The 25,560-nt window shown below is 50.4% G+C and overlaps 1 protein-coding gene across 1 annotated transcript; it reads right to left on the reverse strand.

Moving 5' to 3' along the window:
* Positions 1 to 660: 660 nt before the first annotated feature.
* On the reverse strand, positions 661 to 25,189 carry LOC132592832 (uncharacterized). The gene is made up of 5 exons (XM_088654360.1): positions 23,869 to 25,189; positions 21,060 to 21,233; positions 6,947 to 7,120; positions 5,251 to 5,971; positions 661 to 4,006 (listed from the first exon to the last, which is right to left on the reverse strand). The coding sequence occupies exons 2-5, from the start codon at positions 21,190 to 21,192 to the stop codon at positions 2,545 to 2,547; spliced, it is 2,490 nt and encodes an 829-aa protein (XP_088510486.1). The 5' UTR covers positions 21,193 to 21,233; positions 23,869 to 25,189; the 3' UTR covers positions 661 to 2,544.
* Positions 25,190 to 25,560: the final 371 nt, after the last annotated feature.

Below are 25,560 nucleotides of genomic sequence, written 5' to 3' on the forward strand. Positions count from 1 at the left end.
TATATGGCCCATCAAAGATAATTTCAACCTTAACCAAATGCCCAAATCCCTTTGAATTTCATTCCATAACTTATCATAATTGTCTTTACACAAATTCAATTTTTTCGCTGTCATATTTACAACAAGATACTTCACCCTTTTCACACATTTCAAACCAGTGGTTTCCTCTAATGCACATCTTTCCTGTATTGTTAGATTTTTCTCTTAACACTTTGGTTTTACTCTTATTCAATTTGAAACCTGCAACTTTTCTGAACTCTTGTATTATTATGACAGAATTACAAGCCTGGTAGATGAAGGGAACGCTGTGGATGTAGCCTATCTTGATTTCAGCAAGGCCTTTGACAAGGTGCCCCATGATATTCTTGTAAAGAAGCTGGTAAAATGCGGGCTAGACAATGCTACCATTCAGTGGATTTGTAACTGGCTGGCTGACCGAACACAAAGGGTGCTCTTCAATGGCTCCTCCTCATCCTGGAGAGTAGGGACTAGTGGGGTGCCACAGGGTTCTGTCTTGGGTATTTTTATAAACGACTTGGATGATGGGCTTGAGGGCATCCTGAGCAAGTTTGCAGACGACACCAAATTGGGAGGTGTGGCGAATACCCCAGAGGACAGGATCACACTTGAAAATGACCTTAACAGATTAGACAACTGGGCCAAAGCAAACAAGATGAATTTTAACAAGGAGAAATGTAACGTAATACACTTGGGGGGGAAATTGAAAGGTACAAATACAGGATGGGAGACACCTGGCTTGAGAGCAGTACACGTGAAAAGGGTCTAGGAGTCTTGGTAGACCACAAACTTGACATGAGTCGACAGTGTGATGTAGCAGCTGAAACAACCAATGCAATTCTGGCTCCATCAATAGGAGTATAGCATCTAGATCAAGGGAAGTAATAGTACCACTGTATTCTGCTCTGGTCAGACCTCACCTGGAATACTGTGTCCAGTTCTGGGCATCGCAGTTCAAGAAGGATACTGACAAGCTGGAACGTGTCCAGAAGAGGGCAACCAAAATGGTCAAAGGCCTGGAAACGATGCTTTATGAGGAACGGCTTAGGGAGCTGGGTATGTTTAGCCTGGAGAAGAGAAGGTTAAGGGGTGATATGATAGCCATGTTCAAATATATCAAAGGATGTCATATAGAGGAGGGAGAAAGGTTGTTTTCTGTTGCTCCAGAGAAGCGGACACGGAGCAATGGATTCAAACTACAAGAAAGAAGATTCCACCTAAACATTAGGAAGAACTTCCTGACAGTAAGAGCTGTTCGGCAGTGGAATTTGCTGTCAAGGAGTGTGGTGGAGTCTCCTTCTTTGGAGGTCTTTAAGCGGAGGCTTGACAGCCATACGTCAAGAATGCTTTGATGGTGTTTCCTGCTTGGCAGGGGGTTGGACTGGATGGCCCTTGTGGTCTCTTCCAACTCTATGATTCTATGATTCTATGAACTGCAAGAAGGCGATTGACGTTCGGGTCCCCTCCTGCAATTTTTCCAAATCTGATAATTTAACTGATTAAATTTCTGTGACTCTTGTTTGCAAACTTGCAACCTCTATTTTTATCTCTTGCAGATCCTTTTTTAAAGTCCCAAAATCTTTTCTAAATTCTTGCAGACCCTTAGTATTTGCTTTAACCTCTGTGGCAAGGCTCTGTAAACTTTGTCTATTTTCTTTCATAAATTCCAATATCATTTCCCTGCTGGGAACTCAGACTTTCAAGGTCGAAGATAACTTTTGTAATCCAAACAATCAGGGACAAGGCTGGGAACCAGCCTCTCTTTCACTTTCCGCAGGGCAGGATTTAAAACACTTTCATTCTCGCATTGTTACGTCACAATGGCTTCTCACTGTCTGACGCTCTCAAAACCCGAGCAGCTTCTCAAAGACCTTTCAACCTTCTAAAATCTTGAAATTTATTTACAAATCCTCCCCCCCATCTCCTCTTCTAAGGGGAGGTTCAATATTCTTACGCTTAAAACGTCTTCCAATATTTTCTCGGCTTAGGTAATATCTTCTGCTCTCCAATACTATCAGCAGAAAGGGGCTGACTTCCGTTTTAAAACCCCTATTCTGTATCCAAATTCTCTCAAATTAGCCAAATAAGCCAAATGTCAAAAGTACTCACGGCACATTCCTTTAATATCTTTTTTTTCCTTTAAAAGAATTGACCGCTATTGCCACTCAGTCCTGCAGCTTCGCGCTGTCAAAGGAAGCAATTTGCCCGATGCGCTACAGCTCTGACCCCCTCGCTCTCGGGGGCTCAAAACAGAGCCTTTCTGGGGAGCAGAAGCCCACAATCCACGCTGCCGGAGGTCCAGATCCCCAAAAGGCTTGTTTTGGGGTTTCTAAGGGGATCTGTTGCGCTGAAGCGGTATCCCCAGCCTTTGATGCACCGGGGTTCATTCCGACAAGCTCACTCCTGACAATAATGGCTGGGTGATCGACCAGGAGAATGCCTTTCTATGGGTCGATAAATGATATGATATATATGATACAAATGTGATAAAGAGTATTTTAAAATATTCTCCCCCATTCACTTTTCTTATACAATTGTGTTTTGTAAGGGTTGTTTAATAATTTCCCCTTTTTCCTTTTCCTTTTTTGGTTTTCCCTTTGTATGAATTCGTTGATGGGAAGTGAGATCACCACTTTGACGAAATCTCTTTCCACATTCCAAGCACAAATATGGTTTCTCCCCTGTATGAATTCTTTGATGCGTAGTGAGATTGTTCCTGAACCTGAAGCTCTTTCCACATTCCATGCACTGATATGGTTTCTCCCCTGTATGAATTCTTTGATGGGAACTGAAATGGCTACTGTCAGTGAAGCTCTTTCCACATTGCAAGCACAGATATGGTTTCTCCCCTGTATGAATTCTTTGATGGGAAGTGAGACTCTGCCTGAAAGTGAAGCTCTTCCCACATTCTAAGCACTGATAGGGTTTCTCCCCTGTATGAATTCTTTGATGGGAAGTGAGCTTAGCCCCCTCCCGGAAGCTCTTTCCACATTCCGAGCACTGATAGGGTTTCTCCCCTGTATGAATTCTTTGATGCAAAGTGAGACTCTGCCTGAAAGTGAAGCTCTTCCCACATTCCAAGCACTGATATGGTTTCTCCCCTGAATGAATTCTGTGATGGGCAGTGAGATAGAATCCATGACTGAAGCTCATTCCACATTCCAGGCATTGATATGGTTTCTCCCCTGTATGAATTCGTTGATGGGAAGTGAGATCGCCACTTTGACGAAATCTCTTTCCACATTCCAAGCACAGATATGGTTTCTCGCCTGTATGAATTATTTGATGCGTAGTGAGACTTTGCCTGAGCCTGAAGCCCTTTCCACATTCCATGCACTGATAGGGTTTATCTCCTGTATGAATTCTTTGATGGGAAATGAGACTATCCTTCCGATTAAAGCTCTTTCCGCATTCTAAGCACTGATAGGGTTTCTCCCCTGTATGAATTCGTTGATGGGCAGTGAGAGTCACCCTCTGACTGAAGCTCTTTCCACATTCCAGGCATTGATATGGTTTCTCCCCTCTATGAATTATTTGATGGGAAATGAGAGTATCCTTCCGATTGAAGTTCTTTCCACATTCCAGGCATTGATAGGGTTTCTCCCCTGTATGAATTTGTTGATGGGAAGTGAGATGGATCCGCTGACTGAAGCTCTTTCCACATTCCAAGCACTTATAGGGTTTCTCCCCTCTATGAATTCTGTGATGGGAAGTGAGAGTATTACTGTGACTGAAGCACTTCCCACATTCAAAGCACTGATAGGGTTTCTCCCCTCTATGAATTCTGTGATGGGAAGTGAGATGGATCCGCTGACTGAAGCTCTTTCCACATTCCAAGCACTGATATGGCTTCTCCCCTGTATGAATTCTTTGATGAGAAGTGAGACTATGCCTGAGTCTAAAGCTCTTCCCACATTCGAAGCACTGATAGGGTTTCTCTCCTGTATGAATTCTTTGATGGGAAATGAGATTATCCTTCCGATTAAAGCTCTTTCTGCACTCTATTTTTTTTTTTAAAAAAAATATTTTTATTAATTTTCCAATTAAAACCAATTATATCACATTCAATATTTCAAATTATACACATATATATATCAATCAAACCGAATGTTATGCCGAATCATCTAAATAATTTATTTTTGGGTTCCCATGCTTCAAGAAATTGGGAATTCCTCGCAACTGTCCACTGCCGTCTTATTTCTAAAGTTCAAATCGTCCTCCAAGCTCATAATATTCCAAATCTTCCCCTTACAGTCACCTAGATGTTTTCCACTTTCATCCGATTGTTCCAGCTGCTGAGATAAATGTCAAACGAAGTTTCACAGATGTTCTTTCTCCTGTGTGAGTTAATCAGTCCAGCCTCCCCATAAATCTTCTTAGTGGAGCTCCCTGTTGCGACGGAGTAGCAGCGCCATCTTAAAAGGCTCAAATCACTTTCATTTTCTCTCATAGCCATGAAGATTTACGATTTATTTATCTTTATAGAATTTACAGCTTTTCCAGGCAGGAGACCCAAACATCCAACCATGAACTCTTGGTAAATTAATGGATCTCCTTGCCCTATAGCTGAACTTAGCTTCAGGTCGCTGCTCCAATTTAAAGTGCGTCACAGCTCATAAATCCTCCGAACGCGTCCAGAACTCCTTCCGTCTGACTAGGGGGGGGCTTTTCTCATCGGCAACTTCACATCTTTAAGAAATATGCTCAGTAACAACAGCTATAAAGTTCAACTCACACAGTCTTTTGCTTCTCTTTCACTCCAAACAAGCCAGGACATCGCGTCCGGGAAGATACGAGGCAACAATATGAAGAAAAAATAAAAACTTGCTTCCCTTATCGCTCCGTCCCCATCAATCCTTCTTCCAGATGCCGTACATTCTTTGACTCCTCTCGCTCAGCAGCATAAAATTCTCAGCAGTAAACAGCGCTTCTTCCCCTCCTTCTGAAGTATGTCCATAGATTTAAGCCTAATTATCTTCTTTAACCATGGAAATCCCCGCCATGCAGATTAGCGTCCGGGAGTCCTGGCCGTCGTAAGTGCTCAGCCCAAGCTCCCCCCACTCCAAAAACAGTCGGAGTGGGTCTGGGGGCATCGCGGGCCAGCGGCCCCTCTCCGTAACCCCCGGAGAGGGTAGGGGGTTGCCATTTACTCCCCTAGCAACCGCCAAATTCCTTACGAAGGTCAGAGAGATGGAAAACAGGTCCGCCATTCCTGCAGGCGGAAACCGGAACCCCTTTCTGCACTCTAAGCACTGATAGTGTTTCTCATTTGTATGAATTCGTTGATGGGAAGTGAGACTATGCCTGAGACTAAAGCTTTTCCCACATTCGAAGCACTGATAGGGTTTCTCTCCTGTATGAATTCTTTGATGGGAAATGAGACTATCCTTCCGATTAAAGCTCTTTCCGCATTCTAAGCACTGATAGGGTTTCTCCCCTGTATGAATTCGTTGATGGGAAGTGAGATTGCTACTTTGCCTGAAGCTCTTTCCACATTCCAAGCACTGATAATGTTTCTCCCCTGTATGAATTCTTTGATGGGAAGTGAGACTATTACTGTGACTGAAGCTCTTTCCACATTCAAAGCACTGATAGGGTTTCTCCCCTGAATGAACTCTTTGATGGGAAGTGAGATCACCACTTAGAGTAAAGCTCTTTCCACATTCGAAGCATTGATAGGGTTTCTCCCCTGTATGAACTCTTTGATGGGAAGTGAGATGGCTAAATTGACTGAAGCCCTTTCCACATTCCCAGCACTGATACAATTTCTCCCTACTCTTTATTCTTTCGTGTGAAGTGAGGCTATCCCTCTCTACGAAGCTCTTTCTTTGACGGTAGGTGGACTGGGAGCTCTGACGGATGTTCTCTCCACACTCTGAATATTTATACGACTTCTCTGCTATGTGGATTCTGTTGTGGTCCCCCTTGTTTCTCCCTTCCAATTCTTCACCATCTGCAATGAAGAGGGAAGCTAATTAGAGCCTCAGAAAGAAATGGCACTCCAGATTATTGAACAAACTCCCCCACCCCCACACCACCTCACAGCGAGACTTGAGAGTGCAGTTTTGGCCTCAAGCGGACATCCTTGAAGTCTAACTTAATGTCATTGTTGATGTGTGGCATCTTCAACCCCCCAGCATTCCGGAGCGGCTGACTCTCTTGAAACCAGTGGGGTGACACTGCCAGCATACTGTGACAGGGGCGCAGATGACACGGAACCATAAAACCCACCAGCTGACCCCTCCCCCAGCAATGCACTGCCATGTTAGCGTAAATCATGCTAACTCTGCATCGCTGCCCCGGACCCCAACCCCACTCAGAAAGAAGAGGACATCGTTCACATCCATTATTGAACAAAGTTAATAAATGCTTGTGATAGAGAAAGAACTGGAGAGAGTTAGATGTGAGGCCTTACTATAGTTTTCACTGCCTTTGTTGGCTGGTATTAACTGACATACTGCTTGGTTTTTATCTGGGATAGATTTTGCTTGGCTCAATCCTGGAATCCACTCCATCTCCAAGGTCAGTCAAATGCAGGCAGAAGCCAAAACAACAGACATCACAGAAGTTACTTCAACTTCCCTAAAAGCTCTGAAGCCAACATTTAAGAAGGTCTGGGAGGTTCAGACAAGTCAAGTCAAGGCATGACAGGATGAAGAACATTCACAGAGGAAACAGTTGATATCCCTCCATTGAGAGATCACAGTGGGGATATTAGAATCCCAGACGCTGTTGGTCTCCATCCAAACACTGGAGGTGCAGGAAGACAGGTGCAGGCAAGCAGGCAGGTGGAGCCACCCAAAAAGGTCTTCCCTTCTCCATCTCCATCTGCCTGCCTTCCTCCCCCCCCACCCCAAATCTGAGCAAGCCCCAATACCTCTCTGGCTCCATCCATCCATGTCCCCATCTCCACTCCCCTGGAACTCACCAGATCTCTCGGAGGTCCCTGGGAGGGAACGCTCAGAGGTTGTGGGGAGGGATGCGGGAGACAACCTGACCAGGTCAACCGTCCATCTTCCCCCTTCCATCCTCGCTAGCTTTGCAGGATCCGTCTCTTTCATCCTTCCTGAGGAGTCGAGGAGCCAAAACAAGCTGCAGGGTCCTGGGAGAGAGGAAGAAGCAAAGGGAGCGTCAGAGGCCCTGCAGGGATTCTCCTGCCCTAGATATTCTCCTGCCCCTGGAGAAGCACAAATGGGGCAGCCCTTTCCCAACAGAAGCCCTATTTCTAAACATCTCCAGTGGTTCCAATTTCACCTGTTGGCTCCTCAACCCATTTCGTAAGGCTGGCATGGTCTGCACAGTAGTGACCAGAGAGTGGATCCCATTGAACTCAGTGGGATTATGGACAGAACTTGGTGTAAAAACCCGTCACCATCCTGTCTCTAAGCCTGAAAACTGCAACCCCAGAGCATGGGCAGAAAACAGACGAGTAGCTATTACATGTAGGTGCCTCCATGCTAGCTGCTTTATACGGAGAGCCCTCTTGAGCTCTCTTATTGCAAGACAGGCAGATGTTGTGGCCATATTTGCCTATGTCAGGGGTTGCATGGGGACCAAATCTGTATGTGGAAGCAGAGGAGCTGGTGATGCCACATTTTTGAAGTTTCATGAGATGAATACACTCCTCCTCCTTAGATGTTGTCTGTACACCATCTTAGATACACCATATTCGCAAGTCTCCAGTTTCAAAATGTGGCCCCCACCCAGGCATGGAAGCCATCAAAGTATAGATCTTCCACATGTCCTAAATCTGTCGTGTTCTTAAGAACACCAGGCATTCATACCCTTTAAATCTCCAGAGGTGAGCTTTACAGTCCTCTTGTGACAAGATTCCCAAAGGCTTAGGGTAGCTTCATAGAACTAGCCTCTTTTGAGATAGCAGCAATTTCCATTTCTTGTTTATCAAAACCCACAGACACTGCTAGATTTTGTCCAGAAGGTTTTACAAGTACAGTGGTACCTCGGGTTATGAACGCTTTGGGTTACGTATTTTTGGGTTCGAAGTATTGTAACCCAGACGTAAGTAACCTGAGCTCTCGCAGGCCTCGCCGCTGCCCGGAGTGAAGCCTGGACATCAGTGGGGTCTGCAGAGCCTCCGTGTCTGGGCTCCAGCTGCGGGAGCGCTCGGAGATCGCCTGGTTTCCCCCGCTTTTGCGAGTGTCAGCGACGGGATGCCACCGCCGCAACTCGGAAGAGCGGGGGGGTAGCCCGGTTTTGCAAGAGTAGGCTTGGTAGGCTTCCTTCCTTCCCTCTCTCTCTCCCTCTCTCACCCTGTGCTCCCTGACTTGGGGGTCTTCCCCCAATGCATGATCTGAACAGGGGGCCCCATGCAACCTCCCTCCACCCCTGGGACCCCATTCTCCCCATTGCACCTTGAGGGGGAAGAGAGAGGAGACTCACCGAGGAAGCTTTTGCAAAGGAGAGAGAAGAAAGAAGCCTCCTCTCTGCTTGCAGGAAGGGAGGTGGGAGGGAGGGAATACGGCCAGGGAGGACCTTCACCCCCTTCACTTCCTGTCCTCTCTAGGACAGGAAGGAAAGACGAAGCTGAGGAGGGAGGACGCATGTTGCTCAGGGCAGCCCCTCCCTCTGGGCTCTTCCCAGTTAAAAGCAAGAGGGACCCCGCCATCCTTTCCCTGTGTTTCCTGCCAGAAAAACAGTTTATACTGGGCTCCAAGAATCACCTTCTCCATTCCACAGCTGGCCCTTTCAGATTCCCCTTGGCCTCTTCCTCTCCTTGGCCCCACTTTCCTGAGGGAGGTTTCCTCCCGAGTTTCCCTCTTGGCTGCTCCCCCTCCCAGCTTCTCCTTCATTTCTTCTTCCTTCTCTTCTTCTTCCTCTTTCCCCCCATTGTTTGGGGGCAGCTGGATTTCCCATCCCCATGGTCAGGCAGGCCCAGGAGGAACCACTGAGGCGACAGGGCCAGAAGAAGGCATTTCCTGCCCTTTTCTGAAAGAGGCGGAAATGTCAATTTGTTTCTTCTGGAAGCCCCAGCCGCTCCGAGCCATGGCTCCCTGTGGGCCTCCACCACCAGGTGCCCCACTGAAACCTTTTTCTTTTCTGGTGACAACAGCACCTCCTAAAGGAAGAAATATATCTTGCTCTTGCATTGCAGAGTTCAGTTTGTAACTTAGGACTTGCTTGTCTTATCTTAAAATATTTTATTCATCATATTAAAATAAAACATTCCATAATCTATTTTTTATTTTTTTTCAATTTTTCAGAAAAACAAAAAAAGGAATCAGGAAGAAAACGGAACAAAACAATTTTTTCCTGATTTTTTTTCATTTTCTGGGCCTTCACATCTCTACCCCTTACATCCAACTTCTACCTAAAAATCTTCACAAACCTGCGCCAGAGAATTGTAGAGTAGGAAGGGACCCCTGAGGGCCAGCCAGCCAGCCCCCTGGGGCAATGCAGGAATCTCAACTAGACCATCCCTGACTGATGGCCATCCAGACTCTGTTCTTTTTTTTTTAAAAAAAATGTTTTTTATTTACTTCAATCTTTAAAACCATACAAAGGAATCATGAGTCATCATTTACAAAATAATAGAAAAAAAAGATGAGAAAGCAAAACGACAGCAAAGTCAACCATGACATGTCCTAGTCTATACACAAATTTTCTCCTCTAAATAAAAAATAGAAAAGGAAAAAAGCAGAAGAAAAAAGAAAAAAGAAAATCTATACATATATAGTAAAACACAAAAAATAACAACGATTTTCCAATCATATCCTATGCAATTTATATTAATCCATTGTAAGGGACAAGAGATACAGGCAGGTCCCTCCCATTCTGCACACCAGCTCATCGCCCAGCGCCAGTAGTAGCAGGGAGGGGGATAGTTCAAGCGGTGACTCAGGAAGTGGGGTCCGAGGCTCAGGCAGATTCAATGTCACCACCATCTCAGACCCCCCCATCGTGCTGGGAATGAGCTGGCTGGCGCGCCACGACCCGTCCATCAGTTGGCACCAGAGATGCATCACGTTCGGGTCTGACTTTTGCCTGGAACATTGCATGCAGCGCCAACAAGGGGAGGGGCCACCGATAGCCACGGTGGCCACCATGCACGTCAAGGGGGGGGGAGGCGATCCCCAAACCGTATTGGGACGTGCAGGAGGTCTTTAGCGAAGCAGAGTCCGACCACCTGCCCCCGCACAGGCCATTTGACTGCCAGATCAACCTGGTGCCAGGGGCCACACTGCCCCCAGCGAAGCTATACTCCATGTCGGATCAGGAACTGGAGGATCTGCGGGCGTTCATTGACAAGAACCTCAAGAGGGGCTTCATCAGAGAAAGCAAGGCAGCAGGGGGCAGCCCGGTTTTCTGGGTGGACAAGAAAGACATGTCACAGCGCCGCCTGGTGGTGGACTTCAGATGGCTCAACAGGATGACGGAACCGGTGGCCTTCCCAATGCCCAGAGTGGACGATCTGCTGACAGCGGCACGCAGGGGCAAGATCTTTACCAAGCTCGACCTGCGGGGGGGCGTACAACTTGATCAGGATCCGGGAAGGCGATGAGTGGAAAACCACGATGTTCACGCCTCTGGGTTCTTTTGAATATCTGGTGATGCCCTTTGGTTTGCAAGGGGGCTCAGCTTGCTTCCAGGCCTTCATGCACCACGTCCTGGGGTCCCTCCTATTCAAGAATTGTTTGGTCTTTTTAGATGACATCCTTATTTACTCCAATGACCCTGTGCAGCATGTGAAGGATGTCAGGGAGGTCTTGCAGCGCCTGAAGGAGCACCACCTGTATGTGAAGCTGGAGAAATGCAGGTTTCACACCAAGGAGGTGGACTTCCTGGGGTACAAGCTGTCAGACAAGGGGCTAGCAATGGACAAGGACAAGGTGCAGGCCATCCTGGACTGGCACAGCCCCAGGACTCGCAAGGACGCCCAACGCCTACTGGGCTTTGTCAACTTCTACAGGAAGTTCATCAAGAACTTCTCCCGTGTCACGGCTCCCATCACAGACTGCCTGAGAGGCAAGCAGAAGTTCAGGTGGACACCGGAGGCGCAAGCAGCTTTCGAGAGCCTCAAGAGGGTGTTCGCCTCCGACCAGAACTTGTTCCACGTGGTGCAGGATGCACCCCTGCGCGTCGAGACCGACGCTTTGGACAGAGCGGTGGGCGCAATCCTGCTGCAACTGGATGCCAACAGAGAGTGGAGACCCTGTGCCTTTTTCTCCAGGAAGCTGACCCAGCCCGAGCGCAACTACACGGTTTTCGACAAGGAACTTTTGGCGATCCACGCTGCGTTTAAACACTGGCGCCACTTCCTGGTGGGCGCCAAGCACCCCATCCAGGTGTGCACGGACCATAAAAACCTGGAGTTCTGGAGAACGGCCAGGGTGCTCAACCAGCGGCAGATACGGTGGGCAGAGTTCTTCTCGCACTTCAACTTCTCCATCCACTACATACCGGGAGAGCAGAATGTCAGGGCGGATGCCCTCTCCCGCAAACCAGAGTACATGGAGGAGGAGTTGCCACCCGCGCCCAGGCACATTTCCCCCCCGTCGGCATGGACGTGCGGGGCAGCAGTGGTCAGTGCAGCAGAACTCACCGCACTGACGGCAGGGGATGAGTTCACCACCCGCATCTTCCGAGACCTGCAAGGGGGGAGGGGGACGGCGAAGGACTTTGAGGAACGGAGGGGGCTACTCTTTTATAAAGGAGCCCTGTACCTGCCCACCACACAGCTCAGACGTAAGGTCCTCCAGCAGATGCATGACAACCCGACGGCCGGCCACTTTGGTAGGGACAAAACCACGCACTTAGTCATGAGACACTTTTGGTGACCGGGGGTGAGGGAGGACATTCAGGACTATGTGAGAGGCTGTGATACCTGCCAGAGGGCCAAGGTGGTCAGAGCAGCATCGGCAGGGTTGCTGGAGCCCCTGCCCACCCCCCGCAAACCGTGGGAGGTCCTCTCCATGGACTTCATCACCGACCTGCCTTCATCCAGGGGCAAGACAGCAGTGTTGGTGGTGGTGAACCTCTTCACCAAGATGTGTCACTTCATACCCTGTGCGAGGGCTGTCTCGGCGGAAGAGACAGCCAAACTGTTCGTGGACCACGTTTTTCGGTTGCACGGATTGCCCTCGAGGGTTATATCAGACAGGGGGCGCCAATTTGTTTCCAGGTTCTGGCGCAGGCTCATGAACCTGTTGCAGGTGGAAGTCAGCCTTTCCACGGCAAGACACCCGCAAACCAACGGACAGGCGGAGCGGGCCAACGCTATTCTTCAGCAGTACCTGAGGTGTTATGTCAGCCAGCGACAAACAGACTGGGTAGATCGCCTGCCGCTGGCAGAGTTCGCCTACAACAACGTGGTGCACGTCTCCACAGGGGTGTCGCCCTTCAAGGCCAATTACGGGCGGGACCTCAGATCGTTCCCGGGGAGGGAATGGGAGGAGGAGGAGGAGGGGGTCCCGCAGCAGAGGATTGGGGCAGAGGAACTGGAGACGGTGCATCAGCAACTCAGAGAACACTTGGAAAGGGCCAAGGCGGCGTACAAGGAGGGGGCGGATCGCCATCGGAGACCCGGGGAGGTCATCAGGGTGGGCGACAGGGTGTGGCTGTCTTCAGAGGGGCTTCCAACCAGGGGGAGGTGCAAGAAGTTAGCGCCCAGACGTCTGGGACCCTTTAAGGTCACTCAGCAGGTCAATCCGGTAGCTTTCAGGCTGGAGTTACCGGAATCCATGAGGGTACACCCAGTGTTCCATAGGTCGTTGCTGTCACCCTACAAGGAAAGCACCAGGTTCACCGACAGCAACCAGCCCATAGAGGGGGGGGGAGGAACAGGGATATGCGCAGCAACTCAATGAGGCCACGGAAATTCTGGATTCCAGGTGGGGGGGACAGAGGGCTGGAGTATCTCATGGCGTGGGAAGACACCTTGCCGTCACAAAATGAGTGGGTGCCGGCCACGGAGATACAGGAAGAATTCCTAGTGGAAGAGTTCCACGCTCTCTTCCCTCACAGACCCAAGCCCTGGCAAAGGGACAGGGAAGGGGAGGGGGAGGCACCCTCAGGAGGGGAATCCGGGAGCAGATCCCCATGGAGATGGGAAGCGGGTTTTGAAGAACCTGAAGAAGTATGGTTTTACCAAGAGACGGGCACGTCAGAGTCCGTAGAGGACTGGGGACAGATTTTCACTCCCACCAGCTCTGATGCCACAGACTTTTGGGGCTTTCAGTCCTCCCAGGGAGAAGGGGGAAAGTCTCCAGACTGGGGGGAGATTTTCACCCCCACCAGCTCCGATGCCACGGACTTTCTTGGCTTCCAATCGTCCTCGGCTCCCTCGGAGCCCTCAGGAAGGGGGGGAGGGGAGCCTGGGGGGTGGATGTGAGGGACAAGAGATACAGGCAGGTCCCTCCCATTCTGCACACCAGCTCATCGCCCAGCGCCAGTAGTAGCAGGGAGGGGGATAGTTCAAGCGGTGACTCAGGAAGTGGGGTCCGAGGCTCAGGCATGGTAGCGGAGCCCCTGCCCAGTGGGAGACGGGAAGTGGGAAGCAAGGGAGGAAGGCCCATCCCACCAACCCCAGAATTGCGCCGGAAACGGCGGGGGTGGAGATTCAGTATCCCGAGACTATTTTGCTGGAAGAAAACGCGCAAACATCCATTCGGAGGTTCTGACTCCTGACTGACAACATGTACATAGCACTGCTCTGCACTGTAAATACTCAGCACCAATAAAATTATGAAAAGGCAACGAGTGGAAGAGTCGTTACTCTAGAGTAGCCGCTAACGCCCCTGTGACATCCATCTTATTATACACAGAAAGTTCACCTCTGTTTTTCTCCTTTTATTTTCCAGCAGGTTCAGTTCCAATCTGCCTTCATGATCTTATTACTTTACTCATTGATATATAATTGTCAAAAATCCTCCATTCCTTTTTTCTTTTTTGTTTTGTTTGTCCTCTAATTCTCCCGGTGGCCCTGGCTAGCTGTGAATATTCCTTCATTAAAATTTGCCAATCTGTTACATTGGGTGTTGTCACAGTGGCCGGAGCGGACTACTTCAGAGTAACGACGCTACGCAGCTCTGCATTTTATTCTTTTATTGGTGCTGCGTATTTACAGTGCTTAAGTCATTGCTATTTACACGGAGTGATGTGGTCAGTCGGTTTCAGAACCTCCTAATGGCTTTTGGCGCGTCTTTCTCCAACACAAAAGCTTTGGCAGACCCATCCTCTTTCCCCTCCTCTTTCTGCGTAATTCCGGAGTTGGGGGGATGGGTCTCCCGCCCTTATTCGCCCCTTCCTGTCCCACCTGGGACCCTGGCTCCTCTACCTTGCCTGAGCCTCGGACACGACTTCCTGCTTCCCCACTGGAATCGGAACTCTCTCTGCTTCCCCCTGTGCTCGGGGATTGGCTTGAACTCAGGAGGGGAGGGACTTCGCGATATCCCGTCCCTCACATCCACCCCCCTCCCAAGCTCTCCTTCACCCCTCCCCAGGTCCCCCCCAGGTGTCGGTGACGACTGGAAGCCTAAGAACTCAGTGCTTTCCGAGCCCGTTGGTGTGAACACCTCCCCCCAGTCCTGCAAGCCCCCCCCTTCCGCCTGGGAGGACGGGAATCCCAAAAAGTCTGTGGCGTCAGAGCTGGTGGGGGTAAAAATGTTCTGCCAATCTGCTCCTTCCTCTGACTGGGTGGATCTCGGTGACACCCATACCTCATCCTCTGGTTCCTCAAACTCCGCTTCCCAGCGCCATGGTGAACTGCTCTCCCGTGCTTCCTCCCCCTCCCCCTCCCTTTCCATGTGCCAGGGCTTGGGTCTATGGGGAAAGAGGGCGTGAAATTCTTCTACCAGGAATTCCTCCTGTATCTGAGTGGCTGGGACCCATTCATTCTGGGACGGTGGAGCATCCTCCCATGCCATGAGGTACTCCAGTCCCCCCACCCCCCACCTTGAATCCAGGATGGCTGTGGCCTCATTGAGTTGCTCCCTGCCTTCCCTCTCCCCCCCTCCCTCAGGGGTTTGTTCGCTGTCTCGGAGCCTGCTGCTTTCCCTGTACGGCGACAGCAGCGATCTATGAAACACTGGGTGCACCCTCATGTCCTCTGGCAGTGCCAGCCTGTATGCCACCGGGTTGACCTGTTGCGTGACCGTGAAGGGGCCCAACCTTCTGGGCGCCAGCTTTTTGCATCGCCCTCTGATGGGAAGGCCCTCCGAGGACAACCAAACTTTGTCCCCCACCCTAATGACCTCCCCCGGTCGCCTGTGGCGATCTGCCCCCCTCTTGTACGCTTCCTTGGCTCTCTCCAAGTGTTCTCTGAGCTGCTGGTGCACCGTCTCCAGTTCCTCTGCCCAATCCTCAGCCTGTGGGCCTTCCTCCTCCTCCTCCCCCTCCCTCTCTGGGAAAGATCGGAGGTCACGCCCGTAATTGGCCTTAAAGGGCGACACCCCTGTGGAGACGTGCACCGCATTGTTGTAGGCAAATTCTGCCAGTGGCAGGCGATCCACCCAGTCCGTTTGCCTCTGGCTGCCGTAACATCTCAGGTACTGCTGCAGAATGGCGTTGACCCTCTCCGCCTGTCCATTGGTCTGCGGGTGTCTAGCCGTCGACAAGCTGACCTCCACCTGCAGGAGGTTCATGAGCCGCCGCCAGAACCTGGAAACAAATTGGCGGCCACGATCCGAAATAACCCTTAAGGGTAATCCATGCAGTCTGAATACGTGATCCACAAACAGTTTGGCTGTCTCTTCTGCAGAGACCGCCCTGGCACACGGTATAAAATGGCACATTTTGGACATGAGGTCCACCACCACCAACACTGCGGTCTTGCCCCTGGAAGAAGGCAGATCTGTGATGAAGTCCATGGACACCACTTCCCACGGCCTGTGTGGCGTGGCTAAGGGCTCCAGCAATCCCGGTGGCGCTGCTCTGACCACCTTTGCCCGCTGGCAGGTGTCACAGCCCCTTACATAGTCTCGAACATCTTCCCTCACCCCTGGCCACCAGAAGTGTCTCATGACTAGGTGAGTGGTTTTGTCCCTCCCAAAATGACCCGCCGTTGGGTTGTCGTGCATCTGCTTGAGGACCGTACGTCTAAGCTGGGTGGTGGGCAGGTACAGTGCACCTTTGTAGAAAAGCAGCCCCCTGCGTTCTGCAAAGTCTTTTGCCTGCTCCCCCCCCCTCTCAGTTCTCTGAAGATGCGGTTGGCAAATTCATCCGCTGCCGTCAGTGCTGTGAGTTCTGCCTCGCTCACCACTGCTGCTCCGCAGGACCATGCTGGCGGGGGGAAAATGTGCCTGGGTGCCGGTGGCGCCTCCTCCTCCATGTACTCTGGCTTGCGGGAGAGGGCATCCGCCCTGACATTCTGCTCTCCCGGGATGTAGTGTATGGAGAAGTTGAAGTTCGAGAAGAACTCTGCCCACCGTATCTGCCGCTGGTTGAGCACCCTGGCAGTTCTCCAGAACTCCAGGTTTTTGTGGTCCGTGCACACTTGGATGGGGTGCTTGGCGCCCACCAGGAAGTGTCTCCAGTGCTGGAACGCAGCGTGGATCGCAAGAAGTTCCCGATCAAACACCGTGTAGTTTCGCTCTGGCTGGGTCAACTTCCTGGAGAAGAAGGCACAGGGTCTCCACTCTCTGTTGGCGTCCAGTTGCAACAAAATGGCGCCCACAGCTTTATCAGAAGCATCTGTCTCCACGCGTAGGGGCGCGTCCTGAACCACGTGGAACAGGTTCTGGTCTGAGGCGAACACCCTCTTGAGGCTTTCGAACGCTGCTTGCGCCTCTGGTGTCCACCTGAACTTCTGCTTGCCTCTCAGGCAGTCAGTGATGGGAGCCGTAACGCGAGAGAAGTTCTTGATGAACTTCCTGTAGAAGTTGGCGAAGCCTAGTAGGCGTTGGGCATCTTTGCGCGTCCTGGGGCTGTGCCAGTCCAGGATGGCCTGCACCTTGTCCTTGTCCATCGCCAGCCCCTTGTCTGACAGCTTGTAGCCCAGGAAGTCCACCTCCTTGGTGTGAAACTTGCACTTCTCCAGCTTCACATACAGGTGGTTCTCCTTCAGGCGCTGCAACACCTCCCTGACATCTTTCACATGCTGCACTGGGTCATTGGAGTAAATAAGGATGTCATCCAGGAAGACCAAGCATTTCCTGAAGAGGAGGGACCCCAGGACGTGGTGCATGAAGGCCTGGAAGCATGCTGAGCCCCCTTGCAACCCGAAGGGCATCACCAGATATTCAAAAGAGCCCAGAGGCGTGAACATCGTGGTTTTCCATTCATCGCCTTCCCGGATCCTGATCAAGTTGTACGCCCCCCTCAGGTCTAGCTTGGTGAAAATCTTGCCCCTGCGTGCCGCTGTCAGGAGATCATCCACTCTGGGCATGGGGAAAGCCACTGGCTCTGTCACTGAATTCAGTCGTCTAAAATCCACCACCAGACGGCGCTGTTGCGTGTCTTTCTTGTCCACCCAGAAGACCGGGCTGCCCCCTGCTGCCTTGCTTTCTCTGATGAACCCCCGCTTGAGGTTCTTGTCGATGAAAGCGCGCAGATCCTCCAGTTCCTGGTCTGACATGGCGTACAGCTTGGCTGGGGGTATAGTTGCCCCTGGCACCAGGTTGATCTGGCAGTCAAAAGGCCTGTGTGGGGGTAGGTGGTCGGACTCCGCTTCGCTGAAGACCTCCTGCAGGTCCCAGTACGGCTTGGGTATCGCCTCACCCCCTTTGACGTGCATGGTGGCCACCGTGGCTATCGGAGGCCCCTCCCCTGGTTGGTGCTGCATGCAATGTTCCAGGCAAAAGTCCGATCCAAAAGTGATGCATCTCTGGTGCCAACTGATGGAGGGGTCGTGGCGCGCCAGCCAGCTCATGCCCAAGACGATGGGGGGGTCTGAGATGGTGGTGACGTTGAATGCCAGTGTCTCTGAGTGCCTTCCCACCGTCATTTTCATGGGGGGGGGTTGATGAGTGATGGCCCCTCCCAGCAGCTCTCTGCCGTCAATGGTCGCCACGTGCAGAGGAAAATCCAGCTGCAGAAGCTGGATCTGGTGCTCTTCTGCAAAGTTCCTCGAGAAGAAGTTCGCTGACGCCCCACTGTCAATTAAGGCGAGGACTGTCAGGGGATAGCCATTTGGGAGCGTGAGCGTCACTTCTAGAACCACTCCTGCTCTGGGAGGGGTGGGCTGGCTCTGCTCCTCTCTGTGCGGGTGGGTGGGCTGGGGCTGTTGTCTGCTGACAGTGCCTGGCTGCCGCCCCTTGTCTCCTGCAGCCAGGCTTTCCCGTTTCCCTGCTGTGGTGCTGCGTCAGTGGGGGAGGGCACAACCGTTCCCGCCTTTCCTTGCCACTCCCTGCGATGTGGGCAGTCTCTGACGAGATGCTGGGGGGAGTTGCAGAGAAAGCAATTCCCACCCCTTCCCTCCTTGCGTCTTGGCGCCGCTGGGGTTTGAAAAGCCCCCCCGCGCGCGCTATCAATCTGCATGGGTTCCTGGTCCTGACTGGCCCCAGGCGTGGCTTGAAAGGGTTGTTGGGGGGGTGGCTTCTCCTGCGACCGTGGGAACCAAGCCCGCTTTGCGCGCGTTGCTTGCTTGTCGCTCCACCGGGATTCCTGTCTCACCCCCACCGCCAGAGCCGCTTTGCTCAGCTGATCCATATTACTGGGCTTTGGACCTCTCGAGAGCTCATCCTTCACCTCCTCATGCAACCCCAAGTAGAACGCCGCTTGCATTGGGGGTGACCCTAGTTCCCACCCCAATCTGTGCACCAGCATGGTGAATTTCGCCCAATACGCGCGAACTGTCATATTTCCTTGGCGTAAATTGTGAAGTTCCTCCTTAGTCTGGTCCATATGACTATCGGACGAATACATCGTTTTCAAACCTTCTAGAAATAGTTTGACATTCTTCATGCAAGGATTCTTTGTTGCAATTAACGGTCTTAGCCACTCCCTGGCTGCCCCGGTAAGGTGCTCCACAATAAACGCTACCCTGTGCTCATCATCAGGGAACTCATCGTGGTGCAGCTCAAGAGCATACACAATCTCAGTCTCAAAGCCCTGATATTCCTTCGGGTCTCCATTAAACTTGCTTACTAGCGTCCCGGCTCTCCTTCCTGGCAGCACTTGGACTTGGGGTGCCCCTCCCGCCTTGTTTTTCTCTGCATCCAGCTTGTTTTGGAGGTCTACCGCCACCGCCCTTAATTCCTGCTCTCTTTCCTGTAGCGCTCTCACCTGTTCCGCAAGTTGTAGCCGGTCGTCCTGGACCTTCTTAGTCTCTTCTTTAGCTGCCTTCAATTCCCCCTGCGCCTGCAGCGACAGCTGCTGCAGTTCTTGCTGGGCTTGCTCCGCTATCTGCCGCCATCTCTCCCCCTCTGACACGCTCATCCCGGCAACTCCAAAGTAGCCCAAAAAGGATTAGGAGGTTGCTGTCACAGTGGCCGGAGCGGACTACTTCAGAGTAACGACGCTACGCAGCTCTGCATTTTATTCTTTTATTGGTGCTGCGTATTTACAGTGCTTAAGTCATTGCTATTTACACGGAGTGATGTGGTCATTCAGTTTCAGAACCTCCTAATGGCTTTTGGCGCGTCTTTCTCCAACACAAAAGCTTTGGCAGACCCATCCTCTTTCCCCTCCTCTTTCTGCGTAATTCCGGAGTTGGGGGGATGGGTCTCCTGCCCTTATTCGCCCCTTCCTGTCCCACCTGGGACCCTGGCTCCTCTACCTTGCCTGAGCCTCGGACACGACTTCCTGCTTCCCCACTGGAATCGGAACTCTCTCTGCTTCCCCCTGTGCTCGGGGATTGGCTTGAACTCAGGAGGGGAGGGACTTCGCGATATCCCCTGTCCCTCACAGGTGTGTTCTTACTTTTCCAGTTTCTTGCGATTAAAACTCTCGCAGCTACGATGCCATACATAAGTAATATTCTGGACCCAAATGCATATGTGGTGGAAATGTGCAGAGATAAGTAAATATTGGAATAACACCTATGAAGAGTTAAAGAAAATGTTGAAATGTAAGATTACAAAAAAACCAGAAATGTTCCTACTAAATATAATACCAGAAGAATTAAAAAGTGCAAACATCCAGACTCTGTTCTAAGGCCCTTCTTTGCATGTCTTCTCCATGAAAGGTCTGGATGGTGGCAACACAAAAACGGACCTTTTCTGCAGTGGTTCCCCATTTGTGGGATAGGTGTAAGATGCTGAATCTGTCTTGCTCCGGTGAGCAACCTGGCCACTGAATTCTGCACCAGCTGAAATTTCCGAACCGTCTTCAGAGGCAGCCTCTGAAGGGGGGGGGGGGGCTGTCCACTGTCCCTCAGACTTTGTGGGGGGCCGGAATATATTTTGAAAAAAATATGAACGAATTCCTATGCCCCACAAATAACCCAGAGATGCATTTTAAATAAAAGGGCACATTCTACTCATGTAAAAATATGCTGATTCCCGGACCTTCCGCGGGCCAAATTTAGAAGGCGATTGGGCCGCATCCAGCCCCCGGGCCTTAGTTTGGAGATCCCTGAGTTAGGCTATCCTTGTCCAGCTAGGGGCGTAGCTGGGCCACCAGGCAAAGATGATGGAAGGCACTCTGGGCAACTGAGGCAGCCTGAGCCTCGAGCGACAGCAAAGGATCCCCAAGCTATGAACCTGCTCCTTCAGAGGAAGTGTAACCCCATCATGATCAGGTGACCTCCCAGCCATCTGGTCTAGGGAACAAACCACTAACAGAGCCTCAGTCGTATCTGGATTGAGCTTCCGTTTGTTGGCTCTCATCCAGTCCATTACCAAGGCAGGAGACTGGTCCAGCACTTCCACCGCCTCACCTGCAGATGTCAAGGAGAAATGGAGTTGACTGCTGCCAACTGCTGCCAATACATTGCGGTGGCCAGGGAGCTGTGATGTATTCCTAGCTCAAATTGCCTGCAGTTGACAAAGGCACAGGCAGGCAGGCAGGTGGAGGAGCCCGAAAAGGTGCTCCCCTTCTCCATCTCCATCCGCCTGCCTTCCTCCCCCACCCCCAAGCTGAGCAAGCCCCAATACCTCTCCAGCTTCATCCATCCACGTCCCCATCTCCACTCCCTTGGAACTCACCAGATCTCTCTGAGGTCCCTGGGAGAGAACGCTCAGAGGTTGTGGGGAGGGATGCAGGAGACAACCTGACCAGGTCAACCGTCCATCTTCCTCCTTCCATCCTCGCTAGCTTTGCGGGATCCGTCTCTTTCATCCTTCCTGAGGAGTCGAGGAGCCAAAACAAGCTGCAGGGTCCTGGGAGAGAGGAAGAAGCAAAGGGAGCCTCAGAGGCCCTGCAGGGATTCTCCTGCCCTAGATATTCTCCTGCCCCTGGAGAAGCACAAATGGGGCAGCCCCTTCCCAAAAGAAGCCCTATTTCTAAACATGTCCAGTGGTTCCAATTTCACCCGTTGGCTCATCACCCCACTTCGTAAGGCTGGCATGGACTGCACAGTAGTGACCAGAGAGTGGATCCCATTGAACTCAATGGGGCTTATGAACAGAACTTGGTGCCAAAATCAATCACCATTCTGTCCCCAGGCCTGAAAACTGCAACCTCAGAGCATGGGCAGAAAATAGACAAGTAGCTATTACATGTATGTGCCCCCATGCTATGTGCTTTGTATGGAGAGCCCTGTTGACGCTCTTTGAGTTCTCTCATGGCAAGCCAGGCAGATGTTGTGGCCCCATTTGCCTCTGTCTGGGGTTCCATGGGAACCAAATCTGTATGTGGAAGCAGAGGAGCTGGAGATGCCATGTTCTTGAAATATCATGAGACAAATACACCACTCCTCCTTATTGTCTGTGTTTATACACCATCTTCACAAGTCTCCAGTCTCAAAATGTGGCCCCCACCCTGGCATGGAAGCCGTCAAAGTATAGATCTTCCACATGCCCAAATCTGTAGTGTTCTTAACAACACCAGGCATGCAGACCTTTTAAATCTCCAGAGGTGAGCTTTGTGCTCCCCTTGTGCCAATATTCCCAAAGGCTTAGGGTAGCTTGATAGAACTAGCCTCTTTTGAGATTGCACCAATTTCCATTTCTTGTTTATCAATTCCCACAGACTCTCTGCTAGATTGTTTTTCTAGAAGGTTTTACAAGTACCTATCAGGATGGGAAGGATTTTCTTACAGTCAGCCAAAAAGGATTTTATGCGTTCCATGTCCTCTGTTAATAGTACAAGCCACCCAATGACTGATAATCCCTCATTTGTCCCAGAAGGTTGGGAGAAGGAGTCTTTTATAGTTCATCTACTTGTTTATCCTGAATAGGGGAGAGACATGTTTTGTTGCATCTGGGACAGAGGTCCGGTTGTGCTGCTGCAGATGCAAAAGGGCTTTTCTTCTCCCCGTGCTCCTCCCATGTGCAAATGTTCCCATCTGGCTACAGCCTCTGTTAACAAATGTGATTTATCCCCAGATTTGAAGGGGGTTTCTTTGCAAGCCCAGTTTTTCTTGACCCAAAGCCCCCTCCCCAAAAAGGAAGGCAGCATCTGGATCCCAAGTAAGAAGAGAGCTGAAGACCTGCAAACACCCCCTCCCTGGCTAGGCAGAGAGGACAGGGGGGGACCCTCTGCTCCCTGACTTGGGGGTCTTCCCCACCAGGCATGATCTGAACAGGGACCCCCCTTGCACCACCTGGCAGGTCAGATGGTACCTGGAAAGGAAAATTTCCTGTCATCTTCCCCCCAACATTAATTTTTTGTTTTGTTTTTTGCTTGCAAAAATGTTTTGACTATTTCATATTTTCTTGCAAAGGAATGTGGATTCTGGGCCTCTGATAACAAGTAGGCCACTGGGGACAGATACTGAAATCTACAGGATGGGTTGTGTTTTGGCTTGTGTTGTTTTATTTTTATTATAGTTTATTTAATAAAATTTATTTTTAAAAAATCTGCAAAACAAAAAATTAAAACCGATGAAAATTATTTCAATTTCGTAAGCTCCAGAGAAGCGAACACGGAGCAATGGATTCAAACTACAAGAAAGAAGATTCCACCTCAACATTAGGAAGAACTTCCTGGCAGTAAGAGCTGTTCAGCAGTGGAATTTGCTACCAAGGAGTGTGGTGGAGTCTCCTTCTTTGGAGGTCTTTAAGCAGAGGCTTGACAGGCATATGTCAAGAATGCTTTGATGGTGTTTCCTGCTTGGCAGGGGGTTGGACTGGATGGCCCTTGTGGTCTCTTCCAACTCTATGATTCTATGATCTGGGTAAGCTTGCCTAAACAAGAATGCTTTTAGCAGGTGCCTAAAGAGTCTAGCAAAGGCACGTGCTTTATTGCAAGAGGCTAGGAGTTCCAAAGTGCAGGTGCTGCCACACTAAACAATGCAGTACAGATATTGTGTGGAATCTGTAGTAGTGCTTGAAACTACTGAAGGGGAGGTTTTTTTCCTTTTCCTTTTATTCATTAAAAAAAATTTCAAACAGACAACAAAAAGAAAATTGTGCAGGAGAGAAAAAAATTACATAAACACTTCTATCAAATTCACAATTCTCTTTACATTTTCCTCTTCCTTTATCTACTATTATTATTGTTACAAATTTTCCGTATCGATACTCTCCCCAATCCCTCCCCCCTGCTCCCCCTCACCCATGCGTGATCTCCATATCTAATTACTTAATCATTAGTTGTGTTAAATATTAATAAATTTATCAACAATTATTTGTTAATGTCTCATTCTTATTTCCCCCTGCACGTTTTACATCAAATCCATCAAAATATCAATTCCAGAGCAGTGAAATCCCAATAAATAAAAATGAAATGAAATTCCTATAAATAAAACCTGCCCCCCCCTTCTGAAGGGGAGGTTTTATTTATGGGGATTTCATCATGCTCTGTATTATCTGAAAAAGAAAACATTTATTTAAAAAGCAGGACTCTACTCACAATCTACTCGCCTGAGAGTCTCATCAGGATTAGTGGGACTTCTTCCCGAGCCAACGGTGCATAAGATGAGCTACAATCCTATGCACCCCTTGCATCTAACTTCTACCTAAAAAATCTTCACAAACCTGCACCAGAGAATTGTAGAGTAGGAAGGTACCCCTGAGGGCCATCTAGCCAACCCCCTGGGGCAATGCAGGAATCTCATTGGATGGTGGCAACACAAAAACGGGACCTTTTCTGCAGTGGTTCCCCATTTGTGGGATGCTCTCCCAAGGGAGGCTTGCCTGGCACCTTCCTTACATCTTGAGGTGCCAGGCAAAAACATGTCTCTATAACTGGGCCTTTGGCTGGTTAACATTCTATGGCCTTTTAAATATGTTTGTGGGAGGAGAGATCATTGGTTTGCCTTTGTCCTTGTTTTATTATGCATTTTGTGTTCTAATTTTGCATTTTTATGTTGTGGATCGCCCTGTGAACTTTGAATGAGGGGCAGGATACAAATTTAATATAATAATAATAATAATAATAATAATAATAATAGCAGGGGTGCCAATTTGAATAAAATATTAGGGGGGAGCAGGCATTGGGCATAGCCAGGATTTATGTTAAGGGGCAGAATCTCAGTTAATTAAGGGTTTAATTCTCCCCATTGGAAGCCCATGGACCCAAGTAATCCCCGCCCTGAAAAACTGATCACAAGATGCACACACCATTTGAATGGCAATGCCCATTAAATTGGGGGGGGGGGGTGGCCTCAAATATTTCATGGGAGAAGCAAAGGGACCTCGATGTCCTGGGGTTATGCGATTCTGAGAGGATGAGAAGCAGAATTTGTTGCTCTCTCTCCCACCTCCCCCCCCCTTTTGGGCTGAGTTCTACATCCTCCTGGGAGGCAGAAATCCATCAGGTGGGGAGGATTTCCCGTCAATGTTGTTGCTGGGATGTTTGCAGTGACTGTGAGCTTCCATTGAATCCATTGCTTTGAAGTCATTTCTGCACCAGGCAAATAAAATTTTAGCCCCCCAATTACACACACACACACACACACACACCTGTATTTTGCCCAACCAAAGCAGAGGAACAAAGCAGCAAAAGGCACTTTATGACCTCCAGGCTAGGACGGAGCGAGGCGGGGAGCGCTTCCCTCCACCACCGGGCGCCCCCCTTCCTTCCTTCCCCGGCTTGTTTTGGCCTCCTTGATCCCTCCGTGTTATCCCGAATTACGCTTCCTTTTCTCCCCCCTTTCCAGCCTCCTCCTCTCCGCCCCTTTCGCCCAAACTCCTCAAGCGACGCCTCCAATTTCTCCCCTTCGCTGCTGATCTGAACAGGGACCCCCATGCACCCTCCCTCCACCCCTGGGACCCCCTTCTTTCTCCCCATTGCACCCTCAGGGGGAAGAGAGAGGAGACTCACCGAGGAGAGAGAAGAAAGCAGCCGGAAGGGAGGGAGGGAATTTGGCCAGGGAGGACTTCACCCCCCCCCTTCACTTGCTGTCCTCTCTAGGAATCCAGCTCTGCTCCTTTTAACCCTTGCAAAGCCGAGGGCACCGAGCCCGCTCCTCCCTCTCCCTTCCTGCCGATTTCCTGCTTCTGCGCCTGCGCTCAAGGGGCTGCCCCCCCCTTTCCTCCATCTTTCTCCCTGTGCAAAGGATTCTGCCCCACATCTAAGCAGACTAACCGCAAGGGAGACGGG

This window comes from Zootoca vivipara, chromosome 11 (assembly GCF_965207765.1).
Source record: "Zootoca vivipara chromosome 11, rZooViv2.hap1.1, whole genome shotgun sequence".
In the NCBI taxonomy this organism is placed as follows: domain Eukaryota; kingdom Metazoa; phylum Chordata; class Lepidosauria; order Squamata; family Lacertidae; genus Zootoca; species Zootoca vivipara.

Excerpts from the sequence above, each read along its gene's own strand:
- LOC132592832 (XM_088654360.1), bottom strand. The coding sequence starts at position 21,192 with ATGAAAGAGACGGATCCCGCAAAGCTAGCGAGGATGGAAGGAGGAAGA. Across the intron at positions 5,972-6,946 it reads AGGGACCTCCGAGAGATCTG|ATGGTGAAGAATTGGAAGGG; the intron begins GTGAGTTCCAGG and ends TCTTCATTGCAG. Across the intron at positions 4,007-5,250 it reads TGCTTAGAGTGCAGAAAGGG|CTTTAATCGGAAGGATAATC; the intron begins GTTCCGGTTTCC and ends GTGCAGAAAGAG.